Raw genomic sequence first — 17547 nt, 5'->3', positions numbered from 1 at the left:
ACTTTATTCACTTTTTGTCCAGTTTGAATTTATTTCCTTTGGAATACATATATCAGAGTCTGAATAAGCTTTTTATGTTGAATCCTAAGTGTTTTGTTTTTTTTCTTTTATGAATTTATTTTATGTCTTATATACTACTTAAGTGAATTTAGAGAGGTACTTGAACTACATGCTATGAATAACATAATTATTGGTACTTTATTGAAAACAATTTTATTTAATGTTCTATGTGAAATATATGTATGTACATATTATATTTAATGTACTATATAAAGATATATTGTATTAGTAATGAGGCTACATAAGATGGATTATGTAATTATTACTTTATTATTTATACTTAAGCCTTCTATATACAGAGGGTGCTAAAAATGTATAGATATTTTTAGAAAGAAAAAAGCTGAATTAAAATTGTAATACTCAATATATACAGATAACAAAAGATGAATACGAGTCATGTGTATACATTTTTTTGGCACCCTCAGTGCCAGAAATTTTTATTTATGTGCACTTTCTTTCTCCTTAATTCTCTCCTTTCATTCCCTCACCTTCTCCTCATTTTCTCTCCCATGGTCCCTGTCTCTTTCTATGTTTCTTTATCCTTCTCATTCCTTTAATTGATAATTTGATTTTCATGCAGAATCTTGGCTTGGTCTGCCTTCAGTCTATAAGTCTAATTCTGGAGGATGATTTGAACAAACAAGTGACCCTCAACAGGGGAGGACAAATCTTTACCAGCCCTAACCAAGGCTTCAACCTAAATGGTAAGAAGCAATGTTAATGGTGTACTTTCCTTACATTAAAACAACAACAAAACAACCTACATGAAATCTTCTCCCTTTAGCTGATTATTCTAACATTTGAGGACCTATATATTGCCAGTTCCTCAGCTAGACATAGTGGAGACCACCATGTTTATGGGACCTAGTGTTCACCTCAAGTGGCCCAAGTTTGGAAGGGGAGAGACATACACTAACAGCTGCTTTACTTAAAATATGATAAACTCAAAGAGATGTATAGGGCCTTTGAGGATCTAACTGAGTCCAGCCTCTGCACCTTGGGAGGTGCAGCTAAGATCAGGAAGGTTTTCTGAAGGAGGTGCTGTCTCACTGAGCATTTATAGCTGAAGACTGTTAGGATAAGAGGGTGAAGGTGTTCCATGCATAATAAAGAGGTGCAGAACTCTGGAGTATGTTTAGGTGGAACTATAGCTTGTTTGGCATTGCTAAAGCCTGAAGAGGGTAAATGGAGATGAGAACAGGGAAATAGGTGGGGATGAGACTGGGAAAGGCCTTAGATACAGGGCGTCATACATTGTGATTTACCTGGGACAGGCCCTGTTTATGTTTGTGTTCCAGTGTAATTATTTATAACACTGTCTTTCGCTCTCAGAAATGTCCCAGTTTGTATTAGGAATTACATGGCCATGCTATCATTATCATGCTAAGGAAGTTGAACTTGATATGAAATTATCAAATTTTACCATTTTTTTAAAGGATTTTATTGGGGAACTGTGTGTTTTTTCCAGGACCCATCAGCTCTAAGTCAAGTAGTTGTCTTTAATCTAGTGGAGGGTGCAGCTCAGTGGCCCATGTGGGGATCGAACCAACAACCTTGGTGTTATGAGCACTGTGCTCTAACTACCTGAGCTAACTGGCTGCCCCATATTTTACCATTTTTATGTACAAAGATGACAATCTCATTTGGTTCAGCCAAATAATGAGTTTTAATGAGAAGACTAATAAGACTTTTTTTTTTTTTTTTTTTTGTACAACACTGTGAAACAGCATGGAAGTGGCTTTGAGAGATACTAGACAGGAAACATAGAGAACAGTTAGGATGTTATTAAAGTAGTGCTTACAAGAAATGAGGAGGGACTGATCTAAGGCAGTGACAATAGAGATGGAAAGAAGACAGATTGAAAATTATTTAGAAAAAAAAGGTTTGAATTTGGTGATGGATTGTACTGGGGAAGGGCAGGCAACAGGGGGATGAAGTGATCAAAGAAAGATTCTCAGATTTTTGGGTTTGGTGGCCAAATGATGGCAGAAATTGTGAGAGGGCCACAGGAGCAACTCTTCTGGTGGCAAAAGTCATCCGTTCAGTCTTGAACACAAGTTTCTTGTCTCCAAAGGTTTCTCATAAAATGATGCTGCTCAAGTGCTATGCTCCGCCTCTTGCTGACAGCCTCAGGGGAATGGGAAATCTTTGAGGGAAGGGCCACTTCTTTATTGAATCATGACCAGTTTTGGGAAATATTCACACACACACACACACACACACACACACACACACACACACGAAAAGAGATCAGATTTGAAAGGGCCACTTCTTTATTGAATCATGACCAGTTTTGGGAAATATTCACACACACACACACACACACACACACACACACACACACACACGAAAAGAGATCAGATTTGAAAGGTCTAAGGATTGTCTTCCCTTGTGTGAGATGCTTGCCAACTAAAATTAGTTGCAGACCTGACAATCTATTAAAAATATCTACTTAAGACCCAGAAAGGGGGGACAGAAGGGAAACGGGAGGAAAGAAAGCAGGCACACAGCGGCAAAAATCGGCCCCAGAGCCCAGGGGCAGGAACTGGTAAACTGCCTCCCCCGATTCCCAGGTTTAGAGCCCTGGTGTTGCATGCTACAATAGCACTTCAGAACACTGCCTCTGAATCTCAAAGCTGATTTATATATGTTCTTTTCCTGCAGGAATTGTTGAAATTCAAACTCTGTCATCCTTATTTATTCTTCTAAAAACCACATTTGGTTTAAAGATTCTGTTTGCTATAGATGGGGAAAGAATTTATATTCAGCTCACCAGTGCATGGAAAAGGAGAACATTAGGTCTGTGTGGCACTTTTAATGGGAACATAAGGGATGATTTCCTGTAAGTATGATTTCGGTACAGCTAACATGATTTAAGGGCTAGTAATTTAGAGAATATAAATTCTTTCATTAAAAATCTTGAATAATACAGCTTCGTCATCACTGTTCCAAGAGCTTCACCTGGATCCTTGTATTTAAATTTTGTAACAGTCCCCATGATTAGCGTTTCTGTTTTATAGATAAGAAAATGAACTGAAGCCCCAAAGTGGCAAATACATAGCTCAAAGTCACTCAGTTCAAATATAGTAAAATGGGCTTTGAATGTAGGGGGCGTGATTCAGAGCCTGTGGGATAACTTACAGAAGAACTACTTGGTATTCTTGCCCCTGCCCCCTATCAAGCTTAACAGTATTTTAAAAAATGTTAATGTTATTTGGTATTAATGATAGCAAATTATACCCCAAAATATTGATATTTTTAGTATGAATAATACTTCTAAAGTAACATTTTGGCATCTATGTTTGTTGGATTTTGTGAGAGTTGGTGTTTCATTGGAAGAAAAGCAATAAAATACATTTGCACCCCTTGTATTGACAAAGTGCTTTCACCTACATGTAAAAAGAAAGTATGATTTAGTGTGAATGATTTGAGCACCTGTTACTGTACTAAGCATGGCGGGGCAATTTAAGCAGTATGATGTGGTTCCCATCCTCGAGGAGCTTGCATTGCAGATTGGGAGGGGATGACAACCACTTCTGCATGTTCCTCCTGCTTGGGGTTCTCTCTGCATCCCAATCTTTTTCATGAATTCCTATTTATAGTTCAACCCAACTCAGACATGATTTGCTTCAACAAGTGAGTTCATATCATATCAACAATTTTGACTCTGTTGTCTACGGAACTCCATCATTTATCTGTCTGGTTTTCACTTAAAACAGTGAGGGCTTTGAGGACAAGGATCACATCCTTGATGCTTGTTGTCTTAGGAATTAGCATAGAACATTATGTGCAGTTGATAGTTGAACTGAACAGAGGCAGGGCTTTTAATGGGACACCAGAAAGAGAATTAGGATGGGAAAGGAGAACTGGCATGTTTAAAAATTTCAATTTCAAAAGAAAATGTCTTTTATCTTGTCTCCTGGGTAATTAATTTGTTTTTAGTCTATTTAGGTTTTTTGTTTGTTTCATTTATTTGTAGGTCTGAATATCTATATCTTTATCACAATAGTGAAACAGAAATTATATTAAATGACTTCGCTTAGATGTGCAAAAAAGATGTTACGCCTTCTTTCTTTTCCTTGTTTATCAGAATGGGTTAGCAGTCAATGTTTAACAGATGGCAGATCTGTCTGCCTCTTCCTAAGGCACCAGTCTCCGCCACATATAAACATTCAGGCGTGATAACAGTGCAGGATAATATTTCAGAGTTGGAGATAACTTTCTAACATTGTTTGTCTTTCCAGCATAAGCCGTTAAAATTCTTTACTTCAGAGAGGTTAATGAGAATCTGCAAACATAGTGGAATGGGAAATATTAACTACTTGAAAATTTATTTTGCATACCTTGTTATAATACGTTAACTATGTTGAGCCAAACGGTTAGCTTAAAAAATGAAATGCAATACATAAATGGGTCTCCATTTTAACTCCTGATTTTTTTGTTTTGTATTTATTGTTTTAAGTGAACTAAATGAAATAAGAGAGCCAAGCTCTGAGTCAGTGCCCCCTGGGAACCCTGACTACACCCATCACCTTGACCTATTTTGTTGTCCTTTGTAGGAATGAAGAGGAAAGGGCAGGGAAAGAATGAGAAGAGCTAGTGCCGTAATACAATTTCTTTGCGTTTCAGTGTCCTCATTTGAACAAAATGAGATTTTGGATTCAGTGTTTATTATAATTCTTTACAGTTCTAGAGTGGTTTAGTTTTGAGAAATAGGAAAAGGGAGGAAAAGGGAAAGGGTGGGGACAGGCGCTGGGCATTGTAGAATGGCTTGTGCAGCTCCCTTTTTTTCTCCTCTCTCAGCCATTGTGGGGAGAAATTGCATGTAGTTGATGGTGACTGAGCTAAATGGTAACTAAAGCAGTTTGTTTATTAGGCACTATAGAGAGCTGAGATAAAGCCTACTCTATCATTTAGCCATGTTGTAGCAATTAATGGAGTTAAGGCTTGTGTTCTTCAAGTTCTGCTTGGTCTACAGGAGAGCTAGTCTAACCTGATTCTCTAAGTAGTTTTGATGGTGTCTGGCACAGTGTCTCATAGCAATCGCCACTAAATATTAGCTGATGAGTTAAGAAATCTTGATGGCTGCTGGAGGGGGCATTTTAGTGTTTGGCTATTAAACATGGTTGTGGTTTATAAGCCTGACTTCAGAAGAGTGAATATTTTTCTTCCATTTTGGTTTGCTGAGGGAACTGAAAAAGTGAGCAAACTTTGATGAAGGTTGGCTTTTGTGCCATTTTCCCTCAATTGTCACTTGGTTTGTTTGCCCAACTTCATGATGACACTTCAGTATTTCAGGCCTCATAGTAGAAATTGAAATATTTATCCAGAATTATAAGCTTTATTCTTTGAGACATTTCTCTTTACCCTGAAAGGAATTATGTGAGCTACCTCTTTCCATGCACTGTAAACCACACGTACATTAATATTTTGGTTGTGTTTTGTTAAATTGATACAAATTGGATTTGAATCTTGGCTCTGACACTTACCAGCTGAATGAATGTTAATATTTACCTGAGCTTCTGCTTTGCTTTCTCTCTAAATGGGGATAATGATGTTTTCTTTACAAGGCTACGGTGATTATTATATAAAACAGTGTATGTCCACAATTTGACACATTCTAAAATTTATAATAAGAGGAAGCTTATACCATGTATATTTAAAAAAAAGAACATTTCAAATTCTAAGATGGCTCTGTAAATTTAAAAAATAGTATTCTCTTTTTTTCAATATGTAAAGACTATGAACAAATGAGAGGAATGGGAGAAACTAAGAAGAATATTATCTTTGCTTCCTAGCTCTCCATCAGGCATGATAGAAGGTACACCACAACTTCATGCAAATGCATGGAGAGTTTCCTCCACTTGTTTTGCACCTGTTCACGTCCCTATGGTGGACCCCTGTAACATTAATCAACAAAACAGTAAGTCTTTTTTTCTGCTTATAAACTTAGGGGGAAAGTCTACGTATTACTGCAATCTTGTAAAATTAGTGATTTTAAATTATTATTTTCTTTATTATGATAAAATAGATGCCTTTTCTTATATATTTTTGTTTAATACTTTGCCTTTACATATGCCTCATTATGTAATGTAGGTTGGTTTTTAAAAAGCATTCTAGGAAATGACAATTTATTTATTACTTTGTATTCATAAATTTACTTATTTTAGGTGTTTAGAAATCCCTAAATTCTTCCCAGATGTGGGCTAGCATGTTGGAGAGTTCAGATTATTTGAATGCTAAAGAAAAATCTCTGGAAAAGCTCTAATAATGCTGTTATAGCCTTCAGATGTTTGACTTCAGTTCCATAGTATCACAGCTCATGTTGATTGTCCTGTTTATTACTATTGCATTATGAGTTCCTACTCATAGTTATATTATGGCTTTGTAAATAGGAAGCAGTTCCAAAGAAGCTTTGTGCCATCAAGCGTGTAACAATTTGAGATGGTCATGCTCCACAGTTACAATTTGCAATGACATTGCAAGTCACATGCCAAAAATTTTTGGCTTTTTTTTTTTTACTAAATCTATAGCAAACCATGTGAAAGGCTATTTCACTGCTCAATAAAAGAAGACATATTATTATTATTTTGTAAAATCACTTTGTGAAAAAAGTATGCGTGCTTAGATTAAAAAATTTTTTTAGTTTGTTTCTTTATTTTGTCGAGTTTACTGTTTTTATGTAGTTTATAAAAAATACACTATTAATATTGGTTGAGTACCCATGAGAAGCCAGAATGATTTCTGGATTTGTAGTCATTGTTTGGGAGGATTCTGTTGATTGTCATATGGTCCTTATTAATAACTTATAGTTTTAGTCTACTGGAAAAACATAAGACAATGCTGCTTTTAGTGCTTTTTATTTAAACCAACTTCTAAGCTTGAAGAAGTTTGTTAACCTTTTTGGTCACTTTTTCTATCTATAATAAGAGGCCTAGGCTAAACTCTTTTGGTCTCTATGATTCAGTACCTTTATCTCACTCCCACTTAACAACACTTTCCCCCATTCTGTCCTTAACTTTCTATTAATAGATTTACTCCTTCTCCTTCAATTAGTCTTGCTCAGTTTGTTTCTAACTTTCTCAGTTCCCTCCTGATATTGCAGCAACTTTATTTTTAATTTCTTTAATAAATAAGAGTTGGAGTAGAATCCAATTGATGAATTCAGCTTCCTAAGGTCTTTTCTTTAATTACCTCCTTTATTACATGTGATATATCTATATATCTATATCTATCTATATCTATATCTATCTATATCTATAAAATCACCTTTATCCATATATCTTATGTCTTCTCTGATATATATTTTAGATGTTATCCTTCTTCACCTTTGTCATGAACTACTTTTTTTTTTAATTTCAAATAGGTAAATTCAGAAAAATCCTCAAAGAAAGGAAAATAAATAGATAAAAGGCATTAACTCTGATGTGGATTCTGAAAGATTTTTTTTTTCACAAGGATCTTGTTGAGTCACTCTTTTACTTTATGTCAGTAGGAATATTTTTTGATCTACAAATCCTTAGGGCACAAAAGCCCCACTGACATACTGCTTTGCTTTAGAGCTCCTGGGGATTGGGAATATTCATGCCAAGAGTATGTTGTTGGCATCTAAGTCATTTGTTTTCATATACATATGCAGAACAATGCAAAAATATTGGGTTGTTGGAAAAGTCATGATGTATTTTTCTACGTTTTTCATTGCAAAAATGCGTCATGACTTTTCTAACAATCCAATATAACACTCAGATAATTGCTATGTGTTTCCTTATCAATAATAAATATATTTAAAATACTCAACAAAATAAGTTCAGTATAATTCCTTAGTAGTAAAAACATTCTGATCTCTGGCAGCTCATCTGGTCTCTCAAAGACAATGACAACTCCAGGATTGATTAATTTTTGCTCTGAGGAAATCAATGAAACCTATGTCTACTACATTAAAGAATCACATAGCCTTTTTCAGAAAGGTGGGCTTTGGATTGTTTTGTCAAACTTTATTATTTCCCATAAAGAATTGTATCTGATTAGCCATTCTCTAGGGAAAGGTCAACAGATTTCAAGAAGTGGTTAAACACACCCCCACTAAAAGGCTTGGTAGTTATTTCTCATGGCCTTGAGGATATGTTCCAATCCCTAATTTCTATCCATTATTCATTTATTCACACATTTATGGATTCATTTCTCAAACACTGCATTGTGCCTTGTGCAGACCTTATGTGCAATGACTCTGTGGCATCTGCCGCATTACCATTCACCTCAGAGACTCCACTGGAATGAGATAATTCCCAACCCCGCTGGATAATTGTGTATTCCAGGGAGTTGCCATAACCTCCACAATCTGGCACCACTTTTACTGTGTGAGGATGTCTGGAGATAAGAATCCCACTACTCACCAATCCTTTAGAGTAGAATTGGGGTGATTTCCTAAAATAATCCTCAGGCATGATGGGGTGATTGAGGCTCTTCCAGCAACCTTTCTGTTACTCATGTGATTCAGATAAAACACAGTATTTGTTTTTGCCAAAATGTTATTGAATATAGATTAAGTGCCGTCACTAGTATTACCAAAAGTAAAAACAAACAAACAAAAACAGTGTAAGTTGAAAATATTGGATCTTATTAAAAGCAACACAGTGTATTTCTAGGAAAGCCAGATGCTCAGATAGTTCTGGAACTTGATATGTAGGATTAAGATCTGGACTCGTAAATGAGGTGCTAACGGGGTGCTTTGTCTATTAGTTGGATACGCAGCACACTGTGATGTTATCCATCAGGAACTCTTTGCTCCCTGCCACTTCTACGTTAGCCCTGGGTTGTACTATCAGCTCTGCCGCCACGATGCATGCAAGTGTGGGAGCCCCTGCCTGTGCAATGCTCTTGCACACTATGCCTACCTCTGCAGCCAGCGTGGCGTTACCATTGATTTTAGAGCTCACGTCTCATTCTGTGGTGAGTATGATGTTGAGAGCACAGGTACAGACAACCAGAGAACACTTTAGAGATTTTTGCATTTGTAATTACTGCTTACATCTCTTTTAAAATGAAAGCTCAATATTGCTGAAATTATTTGAAATACTATTATAATGGATAAACATGAAAAACACATGTTTCTTAAAGTTGGGGATATATTGGATAAGATCAATAACTTTTGACTATTTTTGTTATAAGCAAACTTAGAGTGTAACTGTATGGTTTGAAATATGTAACAGAAGTAATTTGAAAAATGTGACAAAATTCTTCTAGAATTTTCATATCTAAATACTAGAAGGTATGGAAATGCATTATGTGTTTTAGTGACACAGCTGATTTGTAGTTAAATAGGCAAGTTATGCAACAGCCAAGTATTATCTCAAGGTCTCAGTCCTCATGGTTATGCTGTCTGCTGTTCTCATTCATGGTAGATTGCTTCCTTTCCTTATGTGTTCTGGAATTTTGTTATGAGCTAATGTTTGTTAGGGATTTCCCCCACCCTCCATTAGAATCCTTTATGCCTTGGGCTTCAAGGGCATCACTCTCTCCACCTCTCAACCCCCCCCCCCCAATTGTTTCTAAAAGCTTTTTCCTATCACTCCAGAAAGTTCACTGGCCAATTTTGATGTTAATTTCCCAGCTTGGGGTTTCTAAGCCAACAATAATGTAAATTTAAAAGTAATGTAAATCCATGTAACAAACCTGTGCAGGCTGTAAATCTAGGATTTTGATTTTTTGGAGGATATTTTATTTTATCACAGAACCCACAGAGTTAGAGGCTTTCCTAGCATCTTTCTGTAGTATGGGTAGATTTCTTCTAGTCCAGGAGTTGGCAAACTACACCCTTGGGTGTCCTGTGTTTTTGTAAATGAAGTTTATTGCCCATTTGTTTACATATTTTCGAAGGCTGCTTTTGAGCAACAAGGGCAGAGTTGAGTGGTTGTGACAGGGTGTCTGTATATCCTGCAAAGCTGAAACTATTTACCAGAAAGTTTGCTAACCTCTGCTACAGTCCATCTTTGCCACTGAGGATGGAGCATTTTTGAGGGCCCAAGTAAAGGGTCCCTCAATTCCTTGCCTTATAAAAGACCAAGTTTCGTTTTCCATTCCCACAGAAGTTAAATCTAAGGTCCAACAGGTAGATCCTCCTCTCCTCTATTCAAATTTCTGGGGTTTATTTCCCTTTTCACTTCTGGCATCTAAGGATGTTACTCCCTCACCTCCCTTTTATTTTCTCTCACAAGATCAATTATGCATTTAACATAATTTTGGTTGTCTTTTTTCCCAGTATTTCCCGGGTGTTTCAGTTTGCCTACTGTAATCAGTTAAGTTGGGTCTAAAAAAACATTGAAAGGGTTTAGAAAAAAGTATAAACATGATTAAGAAGGCAAAAAATAAGAGCTATGAGTATGGATCAATAACGTCAAATTTTGTCTTATTTGTAGAAGACTAAACGTTTACTTAGGTTTAAATAAGGCCATAAAGAAGATAATGTCAGCATAGCAGTACATAGATTTAAAATGTGCAGACAGGAAGTTTATTTACACATATAAAATACCTTAAATATTTTTAAAAACTGTGGTACAGGCTATTAAAGAATGTTATGGAATGTCACACTTAGCACTATTTCAAAATAGAAATTTTATTTCTCTGTTACATTTCTATTGAAGCAAAGATGGTTTCATTAACTTCTGTGACAGGATTCTGCAATTTTCTAGGTTTGTTGATGTGTGATATCTTTTTCTTTCTCACGATTTGTATCTGTCTTTGACCTATAACCCAGAGTAAAATGCTTCTCTACTTTGTGCAAATGTCTCTTAACTGGTGCTCCTGTGTCCTCAGGGGTGGTGTGCCAGAAAGGCATGCTGTACCATCACTGCTCCTCCTTTTGTCACCGCTCCTGCATTTCTCTCTCGTCCCTGGAACAGTGTAACGATGATTGTGCGGAAGGCTGCAACTGTCCTGAAGGCAAATACTATGAAGACACACTTAACTTTTGTGTGCCCATGTAAGTCACAGAAATTAATGGGTTGACGGCATCCACTTTTTATCTCTTACACAGTAAATGGGCTTTCATGCTTGTTTCTTTTCTTTCTTAATCTAACTGATGCAGCACCATTTATTAGAAATAAATAATTTTTCTCATTATTGAACAGTCACTTTTTTCCATAAAATAGGTGTGTATATCTGCAAAGATCTGCTTGTGAGTCATGTCTTTAGTATTTCTTAATGTCTTTATTTATTTTTAGCCCTGTACATGTTTACAAACAGAGAGAGTTAAGGAATCTGATGGTTAATTCTGGAGCATATTTATACTTCTTTTGACCATATTAAAATTAATAACGAGGTTTATGTTTTACTGTCATGTGGCAAATTTTAGGAGCAGCATTGCAATGTCCGTCAGCTCTCAGAAACTTCTCAAATATCATGTGACATAGAAGCTTTTGTCTTAAACATAGGGTTAAATGGTATATCAGTTAGTTTCCCTGAGGTGCATTCGGGGACTTTTTTGTGACTAAAACAATCTGTATTGTGACTAAAACAGTGCAGATTTTCTATCTTAGGAAACAAAATTTAAAGCTACATAAGACTTCACATTTAATTGGCTTCTGCCATCTGTGTAACAGAATTATATGTAGTCTCATAGAATAATGCCATTTTTAGAGTGTGCTTTAAAATTACCAACACAGAGCATAAGGTCCTCTTGAATTTTAGGTTTTTTTTTAATATATATACTATTTCATTAATTTAATTTAACCTCTTTTTTTTTTTTTCCTTATAGATTTCATTGCCGGTGTCATTATAGGGCCAGCATTTATCAACCTGGAGAGCTCATCCCAACACCCTCAGGCTTATGGTAGATTTCAATGATAGTGATTGTACTTGACAAATATGTACTAATATAAGTTCTTAACTGAATCCATAAATTAAAATATGACTATTGTAATTTAAAAAATACAGATACCCTTAAGGTAACTTAAAACCATATATATGGCTTTAAATATATATACATATACATATACATACACACACACACACACACACACACATATTACATTTCAACATGGAATGCCTAAGTTGTATTCATAACTGCAGAAAAGAGGTATGAATTGAAGTGTCATGCAGTGAAATGGAAGCCCTTTGATCGATTTGGTTCTTAGAGAGTAAGAGTGAGATAGATGTGCAAATAATGCAAGTTACTGAGGGGTTTTAGTTTTGTGGTTCATCCACTGGCTTAAAAAAAAGCAATTCCAAAATGGATTTAACCATATCACATGCTGGTGTCAGGGTACTGCTTCCCTAGGGACATCATCAATCCTAGTGAGATGACACTTATTCCTAGGAGAACACTCATTCAGGTAGTAACCTGTCAAAAATACAGACACATCCATGCAGCAGTCCACACTGATCTACATCCAACTCTAATCTCCCTCTTCTACCATAGGTCCCCACAGCTAAAACTATCTGTACACAGTAGATAAAAATATCTACTGGTAAAACATAATGATAACAAAATGATGTCTCACTATTACTATGTGCTTTCTGTAGTCCTGGACCATTCTAACTGTTTTATGTCTATTATTAATACACTTACTTTTCACTGTAACCCTAAAAGATAAGTACTGTTGCTTTATCCCTAGTCTACAGGTGAGGAAAATGGGCACAGGCAGTTAAGCAACTTGGTAGCGAAGCCGAGATGGAATCTCAGGCAACGTGGCTCCGCAGTGATTGTTCTCTTGCCTACTTTGCTCTGCAGCTTGTTTCATTTTCACAGCAAGATATTGTCTGTGCTCAATTTGCCTTTACGGTTATCTCCATCTCCTTTCCTTCCACCCCTAAATCAAGATACAAAGGCAACCAGCCCTTGGATCTTCCTCTTAGTTTGTACTACTTAACCACAGTTTCCTAAGCCAGAAATACGAGTCATTTTTGACTCCTTCCTCCTGCTTAATACCCCTAACTAATAAACTCCCAGTGACCCTGGATTCTACTTTCTGCATATATATAGTTGAAATCCCCCTCCTTTCCATCACCACTACTTAATAATGTCTCTTTACCATCTCTCTCCTGGACCTTTTTACCTGGTTTTCTTGCCTCTAATCCTGTCCCCTTTCATTTTGCCAAGGTGTTATATAGCTCTCTTGAATTTAACATAATTGAATTTATTTAAGTAAATTGGCAAAAAATGAAGCAGTTATTCTTCCTTAGTGAGAAAAAAAATCTGATTAGTGTAGTGACCTCATTTGCCATTCCTCTCAAAAAGCCTGTCCCAGAATGAGTATGATATGGAAGAGCTGGCTATCTGTCTCAGCTTGTCTCTGCCATCCTCACTGTGAGTAAATCCAACTCTGGGTGTCATCCTTGTGTTAGACAATATATAAGCATATTTTTTCTGTGACATGACCCTTATATATCTATCAGTCAGCTTCTTCATCTGGGCTCAAACACCTGGTCCAAAGCTGGAGAAAGAAAAACTCTTTATGGTGGAGTTATTGAGAACTGGTGTGTTGTTCCCTATCATGATATATTTTTATGAGATCTTCAAGATTACTTTTGCCTGCCTTATACCACGACTTTAGAACTTAAGTTGCAAGGAAGATGTGACTACATTCTATCTTCAATGCTGCTGCCAAAAGGATTTCTCTAGAATTCAAACCAACCATATCACCTCTCTGATTAAGATCAATGGCTTAAAGTACCTCAGGGATAAAGTCTCAGCGTCTCAGTAGGAGGTAGTCTTTGCCTCTATGCCATCTGTATCTCCCGTCACTTCCTGTATTGCACTTTGTTACATAAAACATTGCTCTACCCCTGCATGGCTTTGTGCTATGTTACAGCCTTTGTACTTGGGTAAAGACTATGAATTTTGGTCTTTGTATTTCCCTTGCCTATCACAGTGTCCCACACATATGTTCGATAGAAATGTGTTAAACTGAAATAGCTCTCTTCTAATTGGACCTAAGCCAATACCTTATTTGTAAAAAATTCCATGGGAAAAAAATGACATTAGTATATGTACTCAATCAATTCTTACACATATATTGACTTTGATATACAGAAAAGTACTGAAGTTTGGATTCATAAATTATTTGTTTACTTTTACTAGCCAATGTTCAAATGGAACTGTGAAATGTGATGAAACAGCAACGCCCTCTACTGGTAAGATAGACATAGATGTTTTCCTTAAGGAGAATGCAGCTCTACTACTCCCCCAACTTTTCTCAACGTGTTGCTCCTAACTGTTTTTTCACATTGGAAATTATAATATTTGTAAGACAGTCTGCTTAGCGGCACATAAGACTGCTTAGGGACAGAGCTCATCAAGCCAGGATGCTGCCTAGATGCTGCCTACCCCAGAACAAGCCCAGGTACCTCAAGGGCTTCAGGGATATATATCCAGGTATCTGTTGTGACTCTCTTGTGCAAAAGCAGTGGAGAAACTACTGTAGACCAGCACTTCAGATTTTGATGTGCACACAGTCACCCCGGGATCAGGTTAAAATGCTGATTCTTACTCAGCAGGTCAGGGGTGATGCCTAAGACTCTACCTACATTTCTATTGATGGCCAAGGTGATGCCAGTGCCAACCATTCCTAGGCTACAGTATGAGTACCAGGGCTCTAGGACAAGCAGCCATCACTTTCAAAATGGCATGTAAAATGACATCTACAGCCATCTCTTTTTAGGATGTCATTTTATACTTTCATGTAATTCCTGGAGATCTTGTATAATAGGGAATGCTATGTTATTTATGTTATTTATTTTCACCATAGAAAAAGCCTCAAATTTTTAGTCACTGTGGAGAAATCTAGACAAAAAATAAACAACTCTACTTTAATTTATTTTAGTGGACAGGAAGAGTGTAGGCTGATGAAACTAATTGTGAGCTATTGTTTTGTTATTTATTCGCATGGCCATGTATATATTATTATAGATTAGCTTTGGATTATATGCTCTGGATTTACTTTATGAAGATTCAGACTACATAGGGCTTCTCACAGGGTATGTTCATAGACCACAACATATTAGGTGTCTACTGGGCCATCCCTGCCTTCCGCCATTTGCTTCAGGGTGGCTCAGAGTTAAACAAGGAGGAAATTCAGGTGATCAGATTTCTCACTGAGGAACACACAAGATTTGATCCTTTTTACCCCATACAAGGCAGCTTATTTAATCTCTCTGAGCCCAAAATCTTTCTGGAGGCATATATAGTTCCTAACCTACCTATTATTATGTCCACTTCTGTACATCTACAATACAGTGAGGACTGATGTCAATAACGACTCAGAGGTGCAGCGAGATCTAAAAGTGTCATGTGTTCATTGTAAACGCATGGATTTGTAAAGTTTAAATATACTGACTGTCATTCTTCAAAAGTTGATGACACATGTTTGGATTAATCAAAAGACCCTGTTTGTTGAGCTCAGAAAATTATATACTGGTTGTTTAGTTATTGCCTTCTGAAAGACAGCTAAGGCTTTCAAACTCAAAATAGGTTTTGGAAATTTAGGTGACTAAAGGGAAGCTGACTAGAGAATGTTTGTAAGTGGATTAACCAAACATCACGGAGTAAAAGAATCATCTAATAATAACTGGTAAAATATTCTACAGTGACTTGTGTTTTGATGACAAACGCACTTCATTATGATTATCTGTCTATGGAGCAAATATAAACTTAATGGTACTTTGTCTGTGCCTTATCCCTGAAGTTCACGCCTGCCCCGAGGGAAAAGTATATTTCGACTGCAGGTTTCCTGACCCTGAATTACCAGCTGGTGGTGTCAATTGTGAGATTACGTGTGCAAATCTGGCCATGAACTTCACTTGTGCCCCATCCTCACCGTGCATAAGTGGTTGTGTTTGTGCTCCAACGTAAGTCTATTTTTTTTTTGATAAAACAGAACATTAAGGATTGAATAGAAAATACAAGAGCACTTAAAAACATTATTTACAGAAATAGCTAAAATTGTTGTTCTAACTGGTGGCTAACCACCAGTCAACCAGACCACCGCTTCTAGTAGGTAACTAGAAGACTAGTGTAATAATTGTTCTATGTTCATGTAACATATCACCTATGTTATCTGTGCGATATTATATACTGCATATAACATGTGATTAAATAATGTCACACATATGTTATGTATATGATGTTATTAAAGCATACTGTGTGTACAATATTATTAAGGTACCACAGTATTAAAGTATTAAAATAGTATTAATCAGTTAATATAGTATTAAAGTAATATAGTAAATTGATAAGAGAACTCATTTCAAGATGGACTTGGCATGTACTCCCTGATTCAACTGCAATTGCGCAAAAGTGATAGTGGGCTATTCTTCATTGACAATTTTTAAGTGCATATCTTCTGTATATTCTGTTGTGCTGTTACTATTGATGTTCAGTTTTAATAGTGATTCCAACTACTTTATCTAATGGATGTTACAGGAACTGGTGTGTAGAAGCAGCATAGGGCAGTGGGTAAGAGGGGAAGCTCTGGCTCAGACATACCAGAGTTCAAATCCCAGCTCTGCTGCTAGCTGAGTGATTTTTCTGCAAGTTTCTTTAAAGCCTCAATTAGGCATTATGAAACGTGTGTGTGTGTGTGTGTGTGTGTTTGTGTGTGCTCAGTAAATATGGGTTACTGTTCTATGGCAGTATAATCTACCCTTATCTTTGTAAATTTCCTTTAGTATCAGGAATGCCTAGTACACGTGCAGGTAAAGACAGAATCCGGTGCTATTAACTTCTTGCAGGCACACATATAATCTGCACACATTGGCCCTCCCTCTCCTGCTAATGAATAGAACCAGTGCTCAGAGGGAGGGCCACCTAAGGCAAACAGGTCACCCATTCTTCCTTGATGAACATATTCACACAAAGGGATTCCTAGGCTCAGTTCATAGAAACCATGAGCAATGAAGAGAGAGGTTTTGTGGTTTGTTTCCCCAGAGAGTTGCATTTGTCTAAACAGTCCCCATCTAGAATAGGTCTAAGAGACAAGTAACTTGGGACTGTACCAATCTCTTTAGAGAGAAAGGACACAGGAGGAAGCTGAAAGAGCAAGCCTGCATGGGAAAATAAAGGCAGGTAGAAGTGAGGCTAGAGCAGATGAGCAAGGAAGACATTTTAGTACAAAGGACCAGGGAAATAGAACACTTGCTATGATAGATAATTGAAACCCACAACATGGCTTGATTTATTTGACTTGATTATGACTCTTACAGATGCATTACTGATTAGATAAAGCTACATCCTAATTTTGTTTCATATGCTTGTGGTTGATGCTATCATTTAAAAAATATATCTATTTGCTGTCACCTCTGGCTTCAGTTTGACAATGATTTATTTATTTACTGATCAAATCTCATTATAAAAACTTAAAGAAATTTTCTTCCATCTTCTATTATTGTATTAAATAAACATAGTTGGAATTGACTAAGAGGCCTCTGACTGATTTGGATATAATTTTATTATACAGAACTTGCTATTATAAAGTTGTTTATAGTAATATGATT

The 17547-nt window shown here is 36.5% G+C and overlaps 1 protein-coding gene across 1 annotated transcript in view; it reads left to right on the top strand.

Moving 5' to 3' along the window:
- OTOGL (otogelin like) overlaps positions 1-17547 on the top strand; it is a gene marked incomplete at its 3' end in the record, with an annotated part of 117429 nt that overhangs the window by 35937 nt on the left and 63945 nt on the right. The window contains exons 16-23 of the mRNA XM_019630438.1: positions 641-764; positions 2725-2902; positions 5859-5983; positions 8800-9009; positions 10873-11038; positions 11813-11887; positions 14138-14190; positions 15741-15903. Coding sequence (XP_019485983.1) covers positions 641-764; positions 2725-2902; positions 5859-5983; positions 8800-9009; positions 10873-11038; positions 11813-11887; positions 14138-14190; positions 15741-15903 — 1094 coding nt within the window. The remainder of the gene's footprint in view (positions 1-640; positions 765-2724; positions 2903-5858; positions 5984-8799; positions 9010-10872; positions 11039-11812; positions 11888-14137; positions 14191-15740; positions 15904-17547) is intronic.

This window comes from Hipposideros armiger, unplaced genomic scaffold, assembly GCF_001890085.2.
Source record: "Hipposideros armiger isolate ML-2016 unplaced genomic scaffold, ASM189008v1 scaffold_913, whole genome shotgun sequence".
NCBI lineage: Eukaryota > Metazoa > Chordata > Mammalia > Chiroptera > Hipposideridae > Hipposideros > Hipposideros armiger.
Note: the sequence above shows the minus strand (reverse complement) of the source record. Positions and strands in the feature narration are given on the sequence as shown.